Raw genomic sequence first — 22,012 nt, forward strand, 5'->3', positions numbered from 1 at the left:
TGCAGGCATAGTCAAACAGCTGGAACACATACAGTACATACATCCTCCCTGTGGTGGAAAGCCTGCCTGGTGACACAAGGTTACATCCTCCCTGATGGCAAGATTGCAGCATTTCTTTATTTTATTTTGGTGTTATTTTGGGCTTCAAACCATACATCACACCTTAACCGTTAGGTAAGGAACGGTTAAGGTGTGATGTATTGTTGTTTTTTAGTTTTTTTTTTGGGGTGTGGTTGAGAATCACTGTTTTAGTTTGCTCCTCTTTGCTTTTGGTGTCAGAATTTATCATGTGCAACCTTTGCTTTGCCATCGTCGCTTCCAGTCATCCCGACTGCTTTGCGCTCCTGCATGTGTCTTTCTTGATTACATCCACATATGTTAGTGTGGGACGTCCTTGTGACCCGTGCCAATGTGTCGGTTCCCACAGCACCAGCTTGCTGGCTGGCAGCTCCTGGTGTCTTAGGCAGTGTCCAGCAAGTCTCATTATCCTGGCTGCTATTTTATCTCTCACCCTTAATATTCCAGCATACAGATTTCTTGTTGGTAACACATGTGTGCACTTGCTGATGTTGAGCACAACACGTAACATTCTGGTGTAGCACCCGTCCAGAGACTTCTGCAGAGTAGGCTTCAGGGTCCAGCATTCACTGCCATATACTGTAGGAGAACAGACTCTACTCTAAGAAGCTAAGTTTGATTTGTCGGGGGAGGTTGAGTTCATACACTGGCCATGCCATTCAGGGCCCTCCATGCAAGTGCCTTCCTCACTTTAAGATCTTGCTCTGTTGAGTTGACCCATGAGCCCAAGTAGAGCCTACTTGAAGTCCTTGATTTACTGGCTGCCTACCACGGGCAGGCAATGTTACATTAGTAGATTGCTTGTTATCTGCCAAGCTATGCTTTTATATGTTGCCCAACAAGCAAAATGAGGTCATTTATCTGACAATTCAGTCAAGGCGAACAGTCTCATTAATTCTCGATTATATATTATGACATGAAGATACATAAAACAATACCATAATAGTATAAAAGGCTTACTAAGTCTCCTCTGGTCAGTGGCTAGAGGCCTTTGTTAAATAAAAAGCTTTTAAAGAAATTTAAAGATTGCCAATAAGGAAAAAGGGGTGGGAAAAAGCCACACTAACAGAAGCCCCTTATTGGTGGCAGGGCTGACAACAAATGACAAGTGACAACAAATTCACCCCCTGGGGGGCCACAGCTGACCAAATTACATTTCTATTCTTGGAGCCTTGCGACTAGGAGGGCTAAAATGTAAAGGTTGACCTGCACTGCTAGAGAGTAGGTGATGGGGTCACCTAAATCAATATAGTTCTTCCTCTGGGGAGCATGATTGTGCTCAGCAAACTGCATAGCTTTTTAGGGTTTGAGATCTCTTGTATGCAAGTGTAAATTTCGGCCTGAAGGTGGTGCCATAGGACAGACCATGGGGTGAACAAAACCTGTAGGGTTCATAGCAGGAAAAAAACTTTAAAGCCCACCTTGACTAAACACAAATCATTTTTTTTTAAATGATGCAATTTCCGATATTTTACTGCATTGGTCAAATGTAATAATATACGTAATCATACAGTCTTGTTTTCACTCTCAATCAAATGTCTTTGCCAAAAAAGATCTACAAGCTCACAATGCTTCGCTGGCATCGTGAGCTTGTAGATCTGCTATTTTTTGGCAAATGTTCTGCCCCAGGATAATGGATTTGATTATCGCGATAATATCGTAAATCACGATTTCTTTTGTCACAATAATCGTGATATTAAATTTTCATATCGTCCCATGATGCCTAGTGTGTGTGTGTGTGTGTGTGTGTGTGTGTGTGTGTGTGTGTGTGTGCGTCCATGCGTGGGTGCATGCGTGTGTGTGTGTGTGTGTGTGTGTGTGTGTGTGTGTGTGTGTGTGTTGAAGGAGATATGCATTGGGCGTGATCTATTATTGTGTGCAGTGTATAGGCCTATGTAGGCTATTGTGTTATCTGATCTCAGAAGATTCTATCTTCATTCTCTGCATGCATTCTCTCACAACAATCTAAAATATAGACTAACGGTAATACATAAGAGCAGCATGCCACTTTTGAAGTTAAACATATGGCTGAAGGATGAGAAAACATATCATCAATTACATAATTGTAGCCTACAACAACAGCAAAACACATCAAACTAAAACAAATCTTCAGCTGTAAAATGTGTTTTTCTTCTAAGATAAGCGGTCCCTCTGACATAGATGTGTGCACGGTGCAGCATTACTGCTACTGTAATAATAGCTCAATGGGAAACATGGGGACAAACAAAGAGTCAAAAAGTTAAATGATTGCACCAGGCTATTAAAATAACCACAGTGCAATGATGCAGTACAAGTAGGCCTCTAGGGTATAGGCTACATTAACCTCGGATCCAGGCTTATTTGGAGACTTGGAGTGCAGTGTATTGATATTTGATAGCTGGCCAAAGGGCATGTCACAAAATAATAATAACCACAAAATGTGTTGTCTCATGGGCATGTTCTTTTTTTGTGTACAAAATTATTTCACAACAACTCAATTCAATGTGGTTCAGTTTTTATATCTCAGCCAGAATGATCATGGAAAAAGAAGCAGACAGCCAACAGCTGTGCTAGGGGCATCATCATCATGGCTATTGCCTTGGCTTAGCCTTAGGGTATGCAATGAAAGCCAGGCCTGGACCTGAAAACAGAAACATATATTATAGATTATAACCATTTTGTAATTGCCCAAGGTTATTCAACCATGGACTGGTATATATGTCTGTCCTGATTCAGGACAGCCACGTTTCTTCCATGTTTGAGATGGTGAGCTCCTTTCCTCTGTGTGATGTCATTGGCAGTGCCAATACGGGGCAAAGCAGCAGTGCTGATAGGTTAGCAGCCATAACCCCTAAATCTAACCAAATCAAGATCTAGAGATAGGCCTATAAAAAAGGATCAATCTCTCATGTCTATACACCTGTTTCCTGCTACTACCCTGTGTTCCTTCCTGCTTGCTGGAATAATCCCACACAATGCATGTGGCCACACAATGCATGTGAAAATTATTGATTTTGCCCAATATTGTCTATCATTTGGTTCAGAATTCATTAGGAATTCTGTAGGTCTACATATGCCTAGGTAGGCTATAGGATATAGACCTAAAAGTAAAACTATGGTCAAAATAGCCATCCTTGTAGCCTAGGTTATAAGTAGGCTATTTTCACTTACACATAATAATGCTGAAGACATTGATTGATTAATCAATTAAAGACTTTAAAGGGTAGTTTGCATAGGAAAGGTACAGTACAGTTTCATGACAGTACAGTTCACTGGTAAATTGGTCAACATAGCTATAGCTCTTCAGCTTATTCACACATGAAACCTTGTATCTCATAACATTGAATGACAGACCACAGACAGAACACAGTACACTACTAGTAGCTATGCAGAGGATAACATAAATAGCAAAAGAAAAAAAAGGAAAAACAGTCATAAAGAAGAAAAAGAAAAGAAAGAAGATAAATAATCGATATTTACAGTGGAAAAGGGGAGCTATGGGCTTAGACTGATATAGGCTACAGTGGAAAAGGGGAGGTAAAAGGCAAAATATCATTTGTTGCGACCGTAAGGTCGCAGTTTAGTATCAAAACCTCCACCGGCCGTCCGTCACGTCACACGTCACACCTTTGCCCTGCTCATATCTCCGCATCAGTATGACATCACACTGCTGACATCAGTATGACATCTGATGTCAGCAGTGTGATGTGTACACAAACCTTTGTGTACGTTGCTGTGGCAACAGTCTGTTGTTGCTGGTCTGTTAGTGTACACAAACCTTTGTGTACGTTGCTGTGGCAACAGTCTGTTGTTGCTGGTCTGTTAGTGTACGTTAGCAACCACCTTAGCAACCATGGTTTTACCCTAGCAACCAACTGTTTACCCTAGCAACCAACTGTTTACCATAGCAACCATGTTTTTTACCCTAGCAACCAACTGTTTACCATAGCAACCATTTTTTTACCCTAGCAACCAACTGTTTACCATAGCAACCATGTTTTTTTTTACCTTAGCAACCAACTGTTTACCATAGCAACCATGTTTTTTACCCTAGCAACCAACTGTTTACCCTAGCAACCAGCTGTTTACCATAGCAACCATGTTTTTTACCCTAGCAACCAACTGTTTAACATATGGAGTTATATGTTGTTCGTGTCCAAATATGGGGCTTGTGAGGTCAGACAATGCCGGTCTTATATAAAGGTCATTTGTGTACGGTGTGATGTCATACTGATGTCAGCAGTGTGTGGAGATAAGCGACCAATGGTCGCTTATCTCCCGATTAGGGAGTCTTACTGGTTCTTTGGATACTGACCCCACCACTGGAACAAACTCAAGAACGACCCCCATACACGAAGTCACGATCCCATTGCCCCATATTATGTTGATGAAACCCACCTCTTCACCCTACACAGCACAGCACGAGGGGGAGGGGCGTCCACTCCACACACACTCAGCACGAACGAGTCGAGATGGAAATGACGATTGCGCACCGTCTGTCTACGTAGTAGTCGCTATAAGCTCGCTGAGTCAAATACAGTAAACTGGAGCCATTTGTGTGTCCTCCCCGCGCGACGCGTTCCCGCCACGTGGTCGTGGATGCGAGGAAACCAAGAGAGGAGCGATCAATCGCGGTTACATTTTAGGTTTATTATCATCGTTTCATTAATGAAAACATCGGCTGCTGCCGTGTCTTCCACTGAAGGAGGACAGATCCGTGTTGTTTCCCCGGCCCGCAGGCAGGCTGCAACATGAGAACACGCCAGTGACACCACGCACCACCAGGGCATCGTTTCAAGGTAGGCTAAAACATGCATAATAACGTTAACTGGGCGTCATATAATGTAATATAGCCAACCGATCGCTGGTATGAATTCATTTGACTGACTCCTTTGTACGACGCCGTTAATGTGGACACAGTGGAGAGACAGCGGCTCCCTTCATTGCGTGTGCGTGGGTGAATGAATGATCATGGATTGACAACAATGCCGCTCTTGTCCCCTGCGTGCTCTCTATCTGACTGACTGTCAATTACGTTAGCGTTTTCAAAGGCTAAAATAATATCAGTGTTTTTCTGAATTTAGCCCGTTTGTTTACCGTTAATTTAACGTCTGAAAACGGTGATGTTTAGGCCCTCTGTGGCTGTGTCTGTGTGATTTGATTCGTGCATCACTCTCCTGGATGATGGTCCAAATTTCACTCACTATAGTGTCTGAAATTACATATTGTTTGGCTTTTTTTATACTTACCGTTATGTTTTGTTTATTATATAAGCCATCCACCATTATCATACCGCTGTAGTGATGCTGGAACATTGGCCAAATGTGCTGTTGCTATCCAATTACTTTATTTCCTTGAATAGAGTAAAGTGCGGGCAATTTAAGGCGCGTTGGTCATCCTGACCTGCAACATGGCACCTGCCATCTGTGCCATATGCCATCTGGCGAGCACATGTTTCGGTCAGACTGACTCATCTTGGAATTACCAGTCCTGGTTATAATCCTTTCAGGAGGTGACTCACATACAGGTTATCCTCATAATCACCAGTCAGTCACCACAAAAGACTGTCAGTTGACAGTTGTAGCAAAGTCTGCCTTGAGCAAGCAAGCTATAGCGTTGGGAGCCTGTTGTCATAGCCTGCACCAGGGGTAGGCAACCTTAAGGCGGCACGGGTGCCAATTGGCACAGGGGAGGGTGATCACTGGCACACTGGCATAAGTGAGAGAGGGAGAGTTTTTTATAGGCCTATTTAGTTAAGTTAAATTAAGTCTAGCATACAATTCTACATCCATTAATTCTGGGAGAGTTAGCATTTTATCAGTTTAATTATCATTACATCCTGATGTGAAATAATGTTTCACATTAGACTTTTTCTCAACCAAAAATAAAGGTTATGTGTATTAGCCTAAATCAAAATCATTTTAATTTTTACTTAATGTTGATATGGCACACTGACTATCAAGTAAGCAATTTACCCCGAGTGAGAGGACATTATGCTCTGATAATGTCCTGTGTGAGGGGGTGATCGGACGAGGCGAAGCCGAGTCCGATAACACCCTCACACAGGACATTATCAGAGCATAATGTCCGACCCCGAGTGGTAAATAGCTTTTCTACCACTTTTTTCCGTATACATGAAAGAAAACACATAGTTGTAACTTGCAAGGATATTAAGTTACAATCATTATTGCCTATAAAACTTCCGCGACGACAGCAAATAGTTCCACAAACAACATCTTCTACTCACCACCAGATGACGCCAACTCCATGCAGAGAAAGATGTCTAGCATACAGCTAAGCTAACGTCAGTTAGAAGGACCGTTCCGGCCGTAAATAGAGGCTGTTCGCTTCCAGAAAGGCATAGGTTCAGAGAAAAGGGGCTTTAAAGTTGGCGGATTGCATTGGATCCAAATAAATCGGCGACGTCGTACGCACGTTAGTAAACATAGGACCGCTACGACCGTCATATGTTGGTTGGGGGAAAGGTGTTCCGACTACCTCCTGAAGTCCCCGGATGTACACTGAGGCGCATTGATCTCGTCCTCACACAACTGCGGCGGTTGTTCTGCCATAACCTCCGGAATTTAGCCAATCAGAATCCAGTATTTGAACATGTGACTAGAAAAAGTGGTAGAAGACATTTTAAACATGGCACTTTATGTCAAAAAGGTTGCTGACCCCTGGCCTATACTATATGAGGGTATTACAGAAGGTCACTCACAGCCAACACTCAATGTAGGCTATAAATGAAGTGATTTGACCTACTTTTTATAACGGAGCAGGCCAACCAAATGACATTTCTTGTTTCCTGAAACTGCAGGGGGTGGCTTGGATAACAAAGATAAGCATGGTTGTTTTGTTCAGTTTTGCAGTGGCACTTCATGGGAGGCATGTGTGGTGGTGAAGTAGGCATGCAAGGCATGTGTGTGTGGTGACGGTGAGCGAGGTAAGCATGCAAAGCTGTGTGACCACTCCATGTAGCTCTGGGACTCTGTCACATGGCATTGCCACCCAGAATTGGGTTGTGCTGGGCAAAACAACAGTGAAGGCCAGGGGTCTTCAACGTTTTCTGGCCAAGGACCCCTTAGTCAAGAGAGAGATGAAGCAGGAACCCCCACAACAGATTTTTGTTTGACAGCACAATCATCAGCGTATTTTGGATTCATGTCAATTTGTGTTTTCAGATACTTAACCACCTGAAACGTAAATACTTAATAAACTGTGTGTGTGTGTGTGTGTGTGTGTGTGTGTGTGTGTGTGTGTGTGTGTGTGTGTGTGTGTGTGTGTGTGTGTGTGTGTGTGTGTGTGTGTGTGTGTGTGTGTGTGTGTGTGTGTGTGTGTGTGGTGAAGGAGGTATGCCATGGGGCGTTATCTATTATTGTGTGCACTCACTGTGCATATCTGTTCTGTGTTATCTGATCTCAGAAGAATGATATGGGCTACACCTTCCCAAGTTGCCTCATCTGTTCTATTTGGGGGAAAAAAATAATCTTCTCTTATTTCATGTAACGAACACGAGCCACAACAATATTTTATTGTTTGTCAGAGGATAGGTGCTCCAAAATTATCTCTTATTGATCCAACATTTTTGGAAGTACAGTTTATTGGCCGTATATACTCAAGTATTATAGGCCGGCCTAAATATTTTGGATATTTGCCCATTAAGGCACCTTTAACCAACCGGCGATTAGCATCTAATCAAAATGATAGCATTATACAGAACCCTGCCTAATAGGCGAGAGTGCAGGGTGGTTTCGATCGAATCTGGGATCCATGTGAACATGCTGTACAGTAGTTTCTTAATAAACAGATTCTGATATTTGATAGATAGAAAGCTGCACTTCCACAGTAGCCTATAAAACAATGAATGTAAAGACAAAGATCAACATTCTTATATGTAAAAGGACTGAAATGTACACATGACCTGAATGCCGACTGAGCATTTAGCTTCTGCTGGGAATAGCTGACTGTCTAGACTCTCTTGAAGACCATCCAGTTTTCTTGTGCCTTTGGCAAAAGGACTGAGGCATTTCCATTGAGCACATGCTGTCCAGCAGACCAGCTCACACACACAGAGAGGCACAGAGTTTTCCTCTGTCTAATAGAAGCTCTTGGCCCACAGAGCTGAGAGGCATACACTATTTGCCACTTGGCTTTTAAGGTCTTTACACCAGGGCCTTTTAGTCGTGTGATTAAGTCGGACGAAAATATATGTTTTTCGAACTGTTAGTTGTAATCATGATGATTCATGAGTATACGTCCACACAGAACGCGAATATTATGAGGCGATAAAGCAATGCAATCTTTTATTTGGAAGTAGGTCGATGTTTCACCGGCACATTTTGGTATAATTTATTTTACTTGCCCCCCATGTGTAAAGGCCTTTAATCCCACTCCTCCACAGTCCACCTACATTCCTTCTCTGAATGACCTCCAGTAGGTCTGCAGCAGGCAGCTTTTGCAGAGGATGCGAGTAGAGCTTTTCATAACCGGAGAGCCACACAGTGCCTTGTGTTTGCACCACTCAATTCAATTCAATTCAAAGGGCTTTATTGCCATGAGAAAACATACGTGTATATTGCCAAAGCAGAAGTGTACACAGTACAATACAATCAATCAATATAATACAATCCAAATAAAATATGTACAGTTGAGACTCTCTTGTGAGTGAGTTGTTGGAGATCAGATCCAACAGCATCATCACACTAATCGGCATACACTAAGCTGTAAAATGGGTAGAAATTGGTGACCTGTTGAATGGAAATAATATATTTTTTAAGCGTTTGATTTGATTACCACTGTGTCAACAGCGGTGGACCCTTTTCCCGACCACAGCCAATGAGTCACAAGACATTTACGTGCAGATTGGTCTTTGCGACATCAGGGATATCATAAAGACCTAGAGGCTGTTAAGTTTGAATATGAACGAACAATGAAGCTATTCATTCAGCAATGCCTGGCTATAGACTAAGAGCCCTATCTTGTGCGCCGCCTTAACCCTTATGCTTAAACCTTATTGCATTTCTTTTTTACTATTTTGAAAAACATTTTAAAATGGTGAAAATAGCCGATCTACGTCAACCATGTTGTGAGCTTGTAGATTCAGATTGGCTATAGTTGAACTGTGCAAGATAGGGCCCTAAATTGGGAGTGCCTGGTGTTAGTTTGTGCATTGACCTCAAAACACCCTGTGGGCAGTGAAGGCGACCTCTTGTCTCGCACGTCTGTCCCCAGCTCTCATCTTTCTTGTTGTCCATTACTGTCCTGCCTGAACGAGCTGAAAATAAATGAAAGCATAAATAATTTAGCTAATTCTCATACGGTCAGGTTATTTGAAACACAACATGAACCTCTCTTCGTCTCGTCTCTTGTTATGTTGACTGGAAATAGATTTTCCCCTTTTGTTTTTTTGCCGTGTTCATTCACTTCGTTGTTAACCTTGCAACCATATACTTGAGCAAGCATTTCTTTTGTTTCTTTGCCCAGAGTCCTCGCTTGGTTGTATTACCGGCCCTCTTGATAGTTAATTATTAGCTGTTTTTCACTCATGATCATACATTGCAAGTACATAGCCTATATTGTAAGAAGATTAAGTGGCGCTATTAGCCTGAGATTATACAAACCAGCGTGCTTATTGACATAGTACTTTTTCCGAGACCCTATGTGACTTGTTATTTTGAGCGCAGTTCTCATGTGGGCTCACCTTGAATGCCCCCTGAATGTTGTGGGCCTGTGGGCATACACACACTGCCGTCAGTCAGTTCACCAGTAGGAACTAGGAAGACACTCGTTTGCATGTTGAACGGCAGCATGGTCTCTGCTTGTCGAACTTGTTCTTTGGTTCATCCATATCCTGTTAACCCTCAGATTCTAATCAGAGGAAGGACCCATTATCAACCATCAATGAGAAAATGGTGCTTTGAAGAAGCAGTCAATCGGTTGAATTGGATTATTTTTGACAAAGTTAAAGTTTATGATGAATTCTAACGTTTTAGGCATCTGCAGCCCAACTTGCACGAAGTGGCTCCCACAGAAATTAGGGTTGGTTTACCAATACACCCAACATTAACATAACAAGCACAGATCCAAAGGTCATGGGAATATTCCATCATCCTGCAAGGTCACATAAGGGGAAAGCCAAATAAAGACGGGGACAGGAGCCAAGAGGAAGCCGGGTGGGAGTTTTCTTTTGTTGTCGTTTTAGTCTGACTGGTGTGCCTAAGGGTACTTTAAAGGGAGTTGATGCGTGTCGTGTGTATAGGGCTGTGTGTGTGTGTGTGTGTGTGTGTGTGTGTGTGTGTGTGTGTGTGTGTGTGTGTGTGTGTGTGTGTGTGTGTGTGTGTGTGTGTGTGTGTGTGTGTGTGTGTGTGTGTGTGTGTGTGTGTGTGTGTGTGTGTGTGTGTGTGTGTGTGTGTGTGTGTGTGTGTGTGTGTGTGTGTGTGTGTGTGTGTGTGTGTGGGGTAACCTCATGTTATCCTCGTCCATGATTTATTTACCCGCGCCTTGTTATCCGCTCTGCCAGGCTGCCTAAAACGTGCTGCTGCTTATTACTCGACCATTGATGAGTTCCGCTGTCCACATTTGCCTGACAGCGTGACTATAAAATACGCACCAATAACTTTCTCCTTGAGCATTATCAACGCACTCTTCTCTGAAATGCATGTGCTTGGAGGGAAAGTAGGCACATAAATGAACCATCGAATCAACCTGAGAAAGTGAGAATGGAGCTCGTATCGTACACTCATTATGTGTGATGATGATCATTGAAGTGCAGGTCGTTCTTGTTAGAGGTTCATTTCATTACCTGAAAACTCTGTGGTCCATGAAATTAAAAAGCTAGAACTAATATATAACCAATGGCTCGCTTTTATCTTGAATTAGTATTTAGTACGGAATACGATCGATCCACTCAGTTCTGTTTATCATGGCTTTATTGTGAGAATGCCTGCAGCTGTATTTGTGCTGGGGATTGTGTGTGAGTGAGAGTGACTGAGTACATGCGTGTGACCGTGTGTGTGTGTTTATGTGTGAGGTCACGCCTGCCTTTGTTTGAGGACACGTTGTTGATGTAAGGTAACCACCAACAGTAACTGTATCCGGACCTGACACTCAAACCTGAGTCGTCCAGTCATACTAGGAAGTACTGTGGATGGAAACGGGTCAGGCTTTCCCGTACTGACGTACCATGATGGCACCAGTAGACAAATTGTTGCACGTCATCATATGCATTACCACATTAGCCTAAGCCTAGTGCTGCTATATTTCTTGGCCTAGACACTGGCAGTAGGCATTGTTTTCGGGTAAAGCAAACAAGCTTTCAATAAGGCCCGGGAGTTGGCTTCACCTGCAATGATAACACAGGGTCTGCAAGCACTGACAGGTAGGAGTGTAGGTAGGCCCCTCCCTCCCCTGTTGCCCCAGTCTACTCTGCTCTCTTTGTGAGTCAAAACAAAACAGTCGCCATATTTTGGTGGTTTGGTTTTGGACATGCTGGATGGTTTCACCCCCTCCTGCTGCCAGTAACTTGGTCTCAGGCACTATAGGAGCCTGTGTTGTTAAAGCAAAGCCATTTCGGGACTTGAATGGCAATCCCACCACACAGCTTTCTCGGCAAGGTCAATATCCTTAGGCTGTTGGGTGAGTTTGTACAGCTATGTTGTGTGTGTGTGTGTGTGTGTGTGGTTTGTTTTCTAGTTTGATTTGTACAGTGTACAGTATCCAGGGAGTGAATCTCAGATTCCTTCCTGCCTTAATCTACTCACAAAAGAGGGACAGAAGGTATTTGGAGCTGTTTGCCAAAAACCTAAATGGGAACTTGACTGTGAGTTTTAATTCAGGTCATGGGTTGTACAGAGAGAGAGAGAGAGGAGTTGGGAGAGTCTGTTAGCCTATACTCTCTCCGTGTCTCTCTCTCGCATTTTGAGTACACGGTTCACATGTATACACGATTCTATGCTACTACTTAGAACTCTATCCTAGAATTCTCAGCAGCGCTTTTTTCTCCTTGGGACGTGGGAACTAGGAAGCTACCTGGAAAGCAAAGTTTAGCCAGTGTCTTAACATCAAAGGCTCAGGAGGCAATTACGGTGATGGCAGTGGCATGCTCCGTCCGTGTTCCGTGACGTGCTGCTCGCTGGGAAGGCGCTGCGGAACGTACTTTGCAGCTTCGTGCCAGAATGCACAGGAATGGATTCCTGCACACGCGAGTAGGGCAGCGCCGACCGAGGAACGGTCTGCTCTGCCGGACAGCGAACTCTGAAAGCTCAGTAAAGGCTGCTGTACTTCACGGTGATAAGATGCTGACAACATTAACTTTCCCGTGTCTCTGTTGCCCTTGCAGCTTCACCAGAAACTCCTACATCAGGATGAAAGACCGGACGGACTCTCCGCAGGACAGGTGAGTCCAACAGTGTTGGCGAGGCTAAATCCCCCCCTAGGAAAAGAATCTCTTCTCGCCGTCGATTCGCCACTTCCCAGTTTCCGTCTCGACCACAGCTTCAATGCGCTTTTAGGCGTATTTGCGAGCTCAAACTGTGCTGGTGATCAAAGCCATGTTTTAAAAAAAACATCCTTGTAATTGTGTGTGGCCAGACTTTAGATCCATTTACAAAGAGACCTGATTGTTTATTATTATTTAACATGTTATGAATGAAAGAGGTCTACCTTCAAATCAAGATGTGAAGAAACATAAAGCTTTTTTTTTTCTGCCTGTATTATTATGTACCGTGTATTGTCGATATTTGTGGGTTTCCCGGCACCTTTAAGCAGCTTTTCAACTTGAACTTGTTCCTCTTAAGCAGCTTTTTCAACTTGAACTGGTTCCGCTTAACATTCCTCTCGTCTCTCTGTTTCCAGGGGGTTCTTGGTGGGAATCATCTTCTTCATCCTGGGCCTGGGAACGCTGCTACCATGGAACTTCTTCATGACCGCCTCCATGGTAAAGAATTAAGACAACTAGAATGTCCCTTCAGGAGTGTCTGCAATCCGTGGCTAGCTTGGATGTTGACTAGCTCCTTTCGGAACCTCTCCCTCCACTATGCAGCTCCGAGATGAGGTTCCTGCTCATAACAAGCCCATATGAGCTTTTCCGGGGATAGTTCTTCACGTTTTTGACCATTCTTACCTTCACAACATTATATGCAAAAAGTAAATGTCCTATACCCATCTCCCACATGTCTACTTTTAAAGGCGGGGGTAATTCAAGCGATGTTGAAACAATATTTTTAAATCACTTGTTTTGTCAACCAGTTCCATGTTTTTCCCAGTGAAATGTTACGGAAGCGGTAATGTGTGCACACGTGACTCGCCATTAATCTGTGTTGCAGTCACCAAGCGGTCGGGCGAGAAATGGCCACAGGCTGACAAACATGGAACTGTTTGACAAAACGATCAATTTAGAAGTATTGTTTCAACACATCGCTTGGATTACTCTGCTGTAAAAAAAAAGTAGACATGTGAGAGATGGGTATAGGACCTTTACTTTTAGGACGCGATGTTTGGTGAAGGTAAGAATGGTCAAAAACGTGGCTAACTATCCTCAGAAAAAGCTCATATGGGCTTGTTATGAGCAGGAACCTCATCTCTGAGATGTATAGCAGAGGGAGAGGTTCCGAAAGGAGCTAATGTTGACGTGCTACATCAGGAAGCCACATGGTCATCATGCCCGATCATCATTGTTAGATGGGTTATTTAAATGATCAAATGATAGATTTACTTGTCTAAAGAGCTAAAGCATGTGATTAATGCCCCACTAATCTCTACGACGTTCTCAGCCTTCTTAAAGAATCACATGTTGCACCAAAGCATTGCCCTTTTGAGGGAATTAGGGCTGTTATTGTCTGGTTTTAGTTAAGATTTAACATGTACAAAGCCTGTTTTTTGTTTTTATTTTTGCACATGTGTTTGTACTTTAAGAACTTAAGGATGGAATTACTTGACATGTGTTTTTTCAAACACTTTGTATTTTGCGAAAACATGTTGTGATCTATGCATGTTTAAGTCCCAGCAGTCAGTTTTATCATGAGTCCTCTTAGCGAGTATATGCTATGCAGCCAGACAGTATCTGCTGACCTCGCACGTGTATGTGCGTCCACACGTGTATGGATCTGAGGCCTCTATTTCACATGCACACGCTGGATTTCAGTCGTTCATGGATATCCGTCGTCAGCGCTCGGTCAAGTGCATTTTCTCCGTAAACATTGACTTAGCACAGCTTTAGCAATTACGAAAATTACACTTAACAAAACGTGGTCTGTTTCATGGGGAATGTGACAATCCAACGTTTTTACATCGCCTTTTTCGGTCGAGTCTGGTTGTAAAATGTCTTATCATCTTTACCAAAACGGATCACCTGTTTTAGCTTGGATTCATTATGCTATCATTTTCAATCAAATAAAGTGGCGCAGTAACTACCAAAGTCTGTAGAATTCACAAAAAGGCTATCATCATATAATAATAATAGCTAGAAGGTGCAATTCTGGGAAAGTGCTGAGTTTCCACTGATCTTAATGGACTTTTGGGGTTACAGGAAAATAATCTGTCCATTAAATTCATGGATTTGGGGTTACAGAAACAAGTTGTCTGAAAATGGGTGTACTCTGGGTGGAATACAAGTTGACAGAAAACCTTGGGACTAGAACAATAATCTGGGTGCCTATAGCAACCACACTAAATAATACAATTATGACTGATATGCTTCTATTTGCATTTATTTGGTTACAGTGGCTTTGCATCTCTCTCTCCACAGTATTTCCAGGACCGTCTCAGTCTCAACAACACAGAGTGGATCAATGGGACGGCGGTGGTTCGTAAAGAGTACTACTTCAACAATTGGATGACCCTGCTGTCCCAGCTGCCCCTGCTGCTGTTCACCTTGCTCAACTCCTTCCTCTACCAGAGGTGAGGAGGACCAGCCCTCAGAGCATACATGGGCAACTGGCGGCCCGGGGGGCCACATGAGGCCCCCACCTTCACTTAATGTGGCCCACAGGATAATACCGGAATACTAATATATTATTGATTTCAGCTGTTAATATTCCAAACATGACCTGCTTTAATTCCGTCAGTCTATCTTAGTAGTTTTTATGTCCAATGTATTTGTATTTTAGGTTCATAAAGTTAACATGAGTATATAACTAAATGTGTTGGAAATTAAATCAAAATGTTAGATTTCAGGATTCCATTTAAAAAATAACCCAAAAAATTAGTCAGGATTCCAATTCAAAAGAAGCAAAAATAGCCGATCTACAAGCTCAAAACGCATCGCAGCGCGTGCCTGCCTCAGAGGGCTTGTTTTAACCCATTTAGACCTAAGTCCGCCTGGAAAAAAGCCTTAAAAACCTATGGACGATTGGAGAAATACCCCCTAAAACCTAAGATTTTATGGAAAATTTCACAGAGGTGTCAACGTCTACTAAAACATTTATTTCTCAGCCTCTGTAGCAGCTAGAAACAAAATTTCAAAACTGTTTGATAGCTTACAACTTTGGCTTTCATGGAGAATTACTTATCATTGTCCAGACCTTTATTAATTCTTTAAAAAAAATCTGCAAACTCAAAATTTGCTAATTTAATAAAAAATACATTTCTCAGCCTATGTACTGTATGTAGCACATAGAAACATAATTAGCAAATATTTGAGACCTTACACCATAGGCCTTACACCATAGGCCACCACTTTGACAAGAAACAACAAGCACCAAAACTTTCTATTGACATATTTCAATTCTAGTTGTTAGCTCCATATAACGGTAAATCTGGCGAGCGACATTTGTCATTATTATTATATGTGCGTGCGCGCGCGTGTGTGTGTGTGTGCGCCTGTGTATGTGAATGAATGAACCATATCATCATAATCATTTTATTTGTGTTATTACCTCCAGATAGCTGCGAATCTGTTGTTCTGGAGTTTGGGGTTGACTAGCTGTTCGGCTAACGTGTTGGTCTCTGAAACTAGCCGTGTCATGTCAAAGTGCGTCCGTGAAAAGTTATCCAGTCCTCATGAAATCCATGAAACACTTCTTCATCATCGTCGTTGTTTTCAAACATATCACGTAACAATGCCAATTCCAGCGGGTCCGGTTTGCCTTCGCTCAACGCGTCTTCCATTTCGCCGCTATGAGAAGCTGCACTGGGATTCTCCGACAAATAAAGTTATGTGAAGCAAAAAAAAAAAATCCCAGAATGCTTTGCGGTAGTCAGGGAAGCATACGTCATCGCCTCCTGATGCATTTCATTGGCCACGAGACCAGAAGAGGGTAAAAACTACAGGAAACGCATTTTGCGTTCCCGGTCTGAAAGGATAAACAGCATTTTGCGTTCCCGGCCTGAAAGGTAGAAACGCATTTTGCGTTCCCGGTCTAAATGGGTTAACTGCTATGTCAGTGATGCTCAAACGTTTTCATGTCCAGGGACAACAATGAAGCAAAGATTTGAGTGAAAAATGATCGTTTAAATGTAAAAATATATATATTTAAAGATTTGCACACATTTTTCACGATTTTTCAAACTAACTAAATTGGATCCATTGGAAGTGGAACACAGTTTTTTTTTTTACCCATTTAGACGCATCTGTGTCACTTAAGATTTTAACCACTTTAACCATTATTTTATACTTTGGCTATTCAAAAATGGCAGATATGCAAGCTCATAGCGTGGCACCGAGTGTCGTGCAATTAGCTTGTAGATCTGCTATTTCTGAAAAATCATGAAAAACATGCAAATCTTTAAAAGATATGTCTGTTCACTTTAAAAAGATATGTCTATTCAAAGTGAACATTTTGAACTCAAATATTTGCTTCTGGGGGGTCCGTGGAACAAAATATTTTTAGATGGGGGTTGGTGGCCAAATATATATCATTTTGGGGGTCCTTGACATGAAAAAGTTTGAAAACCACTGATCATATAAACATACGTTTTTCAGGAAATATGATATATTTTGGTTTATTACAAGTGAGGTAATAATGGTGTGTGCCTTTGTGTCGTGTGTGTAGGATATCGGAGACGGTGCGTATAGCGGGCAGCCAGGTGGGCATGCTCATCCTCTTCATCTTCACTGCCATCCTGGTGAAGGTGCCCATGGAAGGAGACACCTTCTTCTCCGTCACCATGGCTACCATTTGGTTCATCAACTGTGAGCATTTTATATCCTTCCTTCTCCTGGCAGGGTTATAGCTCAGGGTTTAGGGGCTGAGATAAGTTAAAGCTATACTGTGTAAGTTGCTCAACTAGTGGTCAGTAGCGTCCGCGTCTTTCGGCCGTTTTTCGCCGCGGACCGGGCCTCACACCCCCGCGTCACCCCCGCGTCTGCCTCCACCTCGCCGAGATCTATCTTTAGAGGGGTCTCTGGTTCCTGTGCGTTCAGGCATTCCGGAGAAACGGAGTGTTTCACCCGAGTATAGATAGAGACACACGGGCGCCTACAAATATGGCCGCCCTATTGTGATAGCTAGCGACCCCACTTCAAGATGCGCTGTGATTGGCCGGCAGTGTATAACCCTCGCTGTGATTGGCCGGTAGTGTATGATGACGTAATCTTTGCGCGAAAACCGGACCCCGGTCAGGATCATAGGAAACATATAAAGAGAAGGCTTCAGAAGCTGAAAATAACGGAGTGGGTGTTCTAAAACTTTAGCGATTTAAGAGTTAGGACAATTTTAAGATTTGTTTTATAAAAAAAGTTACATGGTACAACTTTAACTGTTCTGCTGCTGTTGACGGCGCTCACCGTCATTGAAAGGGTTAATACCATGGCGCCGTTGACGGTGAGGACTGTCAATCTTACTGTATATACAGTAAAGGTATTATTACTTACTGTACGTCGCTCCGGTCCCGCCCGCATCGGTAATGTCCGCGATTTGTTTACAACGCACGTCGGGCGTGCACGCGAAGTGAACGCCCTCCATAGTAAATCCATTGGGAGGCCCATAAAGAGACTTAATTTTCTCCAAAAGAGTCATTCTTATACAAAGGATGGTCTCCACTCTTCCATACTGTACACAAACGATGGGCGCAGCCATGTTCTCTTCTGGACCCACACTGTCATGTGACTAGATGACGTAATCGTTGCCGTCAAGTGATAATCCAAAAAAACAAAAAGAACCCCCTTCCAGCCCTTCAAAATAATAGCGGCGGCCTATGGAGGAAACGGCGTGGCACCGAGGCACCAAGCAACCTTCAGATTAAGAGGCACTATTAGTGTTAAGGCAGGGGTTTAAAGGACAACTTTGTTTTTTTTACAACAAGGGTTCATATTTTAGATTGTAATTAGAGAAAAGAAAAGATGAGTGTTAAAATGTTTTCATTTACTGCTTTCTATCGTTTTGGCGATTTTAGCAATTTTGATATACAGTGGCTAAATATGTATTTTTAGACAAAATAAACTGGCGATTTCTTTATTACTATTTACACTACCAAGTGTAAATCTGCCCATCACTATAAGTCACATCTGACATATTTAGCCAACTTTTTTTTAACCACTGAAATCAAAATTGTTAAAATCACTAAAACTAGAGAAAGCAGTAAATTAAAACATTTTAACACTCCTCTTCAGGTCAAATTCACCTATTTCCAACCTGGATCGTGTTCATCTTCTCTAGAGACCATTGCTGTGTAAAACATGTCCTGAGAAGACCTGCTCTGGGTGTGCAGGTTCTGTCTTTGATGTTGTAATGAAAAGGCTTCTCTCTCTGGTCTCTGCCAGCCTTCGGTGCGGTGATGCAGGGCAGTCTGTTTGGCCTGGTGGGTCTGCTGCCTCAGAAGTACAGTGCCGTCTTCATGAGCGGCCAGGGCCTCGCGGGCACCTTCGCTGCCATCGCCATGCTGCTAGCCATAGCCAGTAAGAGACACGCACGCACGCACGCACGCACACACACACACACACCAGAGATTGCGTTAGACCGGAAATTGCCGGATTTGACCGATTTATAATGACAAAGACCGGAAAATATAAACCTCATCGGACATAAGGACCGATTGAAAATGACACGGCAGTTCACCGCAAATCTCTCTCTCTCTCTCTCAATGTCTCTCTCTCTCTCTCTCTCTCCCTCATCACTCTCTCTCACATGCACGTCTGGTTGCACAAACACACACGGGTTAAGTACACGTTTTCCTGTTAATAATAACCTGTGTGAAATAAGCTGCATTGGGAGGTAAACGGGAGACACTTTATTGTGAAGGTAAGACAGGAAATGATAGTTGTTGCTGGGTAGGCCTAGTTGTCGGTTTGTTATGTTGTCGCTATGCTCTCTATGAGCTGCCTTGGTTTTGGAATATGAGCGCGCAGTTTAAGTTATAGTACATGAATGGACAGTCAAAAATAAGTTGTATTATCAGAACTGTTTAGCCTAAACATTAATTTGCGAACGGGGCGCTGGGGGAGAGAGAAGACAGCATTCCATTTCAGCGTCATTTTGCAATGCGCACTGTGAACCCATGGGAATTATTGAAGGCACGCAGGACAACTACAACCCATATAAAACAAACTTTATACACTCGATTGAAGTTCTTTATGAGGAGATGTTATGGAAACTGTACAAGATCACCACCAAAGCCTTTTCAACCTTCCCAAAGTTGCATAACAGAGATGCAGGATGATCGTGACCACTCGACCATACTAGTGAGTAGTCTATAATTGATTCCTTTCTGGCCAGATTAATCTATCAATCTATGAAACATTGCGCAGACCCCACTTTCAGACTATTTCTCATTATTTTGTACATTATTATGTGTTGGCCTGAAATATGATGCAGAACAGAAACAACTTGTTATGAAACCATGCAGTAACTGTGCAAACACCCAGCCTGCGTGAGTAGTCCAATATAATTAATTTCCTTATGCAAGATGATCGATCATCATCAAAACATACAGCTTCGGAAGCTGTATGTTTTTTGTACAGCCTACTACTCCTTTACATTCAATTAGTTCAGTCCCAACTATACAGCAGGACTTAAACTGTTGTTATTGGCTATGTTTTTGCACCTGCTTGTCATCCATGCATTCAAATTATTATGTCCGGTATTTTTATCAGATGTCCGATAAATTTTAATCATGCCGGTCACGATGACCGGCTGTTAAAAATCCTAGCGCAACCTCTGACACACACACACACACACACACCAGCTGCCTGGTAGGGATGGGAAGATATGTCAATTTCATGTCACAATTATCGTGACCAAAGAAATTGTGAATTAAATATTGAATATTTACGATGTGTTTGCGATTATAAAAATATCCCCAACATCCATTATCCTGGGGCGGAACATTTGCAAAAAAATAGCTGATCTACAAGGTCACAACGCGTTGCGACGTTGTGATTTTTTTTTGCAAAGAGATTTGGTAGAGAGTGAAAAAAGACGTTATTTCCAGGTCTGTTTTACCAATTATAGAGGGTTTAAGTGCTACCAGATATGCAGCTCGGCAAATAAAAGGTGAATCAATCCCATTTCACAACAGAGGATAAATTCACGGTAAATCTAAATCTCCACAAAGCGATTATTATAAACGATAATAACTATTATCGTCCCATCCCTAACACACATACACAACACACACACACACACACACACACACACACACACGCGCACACACGCACGCACCAGCTCTGCCTGATAAAATAAATAATGTAAGTAGAACAATCAGCAATTGTAATCTGTGTCGCACCACCCACACACCCACAAGGCACTGCTCAAGTTGATGGAAACCAATGAGACCTGTGTACCATGTACAATACGGTTAGCTGTGCTGTGTTGTTCGCCTCTGGCCTTGATCATGTGTCCCTATCTGTCCTCTGTCATAGCTGTGTGCACATTCATCCTGTTTAGACCAGGTTAGTGGTGTAAAAAAGTAGTGATTTGATGATGCATCGCGATTCAGCCGTGCACAATTCTGAATTGAATAATCGATGCAGCGACGTGACATAATCGATTGTATATATTATCAATATTTTAGTTTCCAATTTTATTTAATGTTAAGTCATTTATGTCAAGGAGACAAGAGAGTGATTGCACAGCAGTTTCTAAATAAAATATGTTGTTCAGTATGTCAGACTTTTTGTATTGAAACAAGATATGTACTGAAAAAGGGCTCATCATAAAGCTTGAATAAAACTGGGACAGTATGTGGGCACAGCATGGGTGACAGCTTGCAATACAGCGAAAGCAGTGTTTTCTTCGAATGCCCACGTGTGTTCTCTATCCTGATGCTTGAGACTGCTTGATTCTGAAAACTCACCGCTTCAGGCTCACCAGCAGCACTCCTCATTTCCTTGTATTGCTACTTGTTGCCTATTTTGATGCTAGTTATGCTATGCAGATGTATGTTGGTCACGTGGTCACATATATCATTTTAAACACATAGAGTTTGCATGTCCACAAATGCTAAGTATGTTATTTAGATGTTCCCATCTGCTGTGATCTCTCACTTTGTAAGTCGATAATGAATAAGAACGTCTGTAAATTAACCCATTTAAGATGGGAACCCCTATTTGTATCTATACCTTTCAAGACGGGAACCCCTTTTTAGGTTCTTATCTACAGTATATAGCAACATATCGTCACTGTCGGGCAGAAATTTCACATCCAATTTTCAAATTTGCTAGTTTTTTTGTAAAGTTAAGCCCTGGTTCATCATACAATACTGCCACATTGAAAATAGCCGATCTACAAGCACAACCGCGAGGCGTTGTGTGCTTCTAGATTGGCTATTTTCGCTGGTTTAAATCATCTTAAAAATGATAAATACAAAACAAACGGTTTTAGACATCCAAGTTTCCCCCCAATTTCATCATCTTCAGATGCTTGACCTGTGTGTGTTTGTATTTTTACAGGTGATGCAGAGCCCAACTCGGCTGCGCTGGGATACTTCATCACTCCATGTGTCGGAACGCTGGTGACGCTCTTCAGCTACCTGACTCTACCTCGCCTGGTCAGTCATGCCTCCTGCACACATCATGTAC

General features: G+C 42.5%; 1 protein-coding gene across 1 annotated transcript in view; it reads left to right on the forward strand.

The window, feature by feature from the left end:
- Positions 1-4,542: 4,542 nt before the first annotated feature.
- Positions 4,543-22,012, forward strand: part of LOC308298560 (equilibrative nucleoside transporter 2-like) — a 33,761-nt gene continuing 16,291 nt past the window's right edge. Inside the window, 7 exon segments of the mRNA XM_080742199.1 lie at positions 4,543-4,856; positions 12,398-12,454; positions 12,913-12,994; positions 14,804-14,955; positions 17,049-17,188; positions 18,758-18,892; positions 21,884-21,981. Of these exon segments, the coding sequence (XP_080598325.1) occupies positions 12,423-12,454; positions 12,913-12,994; positions 14,804-14,955; positions 17,049-17,188; positions 18,758-18,892; positions 21,884-21,981 (639 nt within the window). The 5' untranslated portion in view covers positions 4,543-4,856; positions 12,398-12,422.

The sequence above is a fragment of the Nannobrachium achirus genome, assembly GCF_963921795.1.
Source record: "Nannobrachium achirus genome assembly, chromosome: 14".
Lineage (NCBI taxonomy): Eukaryota > Metazoa > Chordata > Actinopteri > Myctophiformes > Myctophidae > Nannobrachium > Nannobrachium achirus.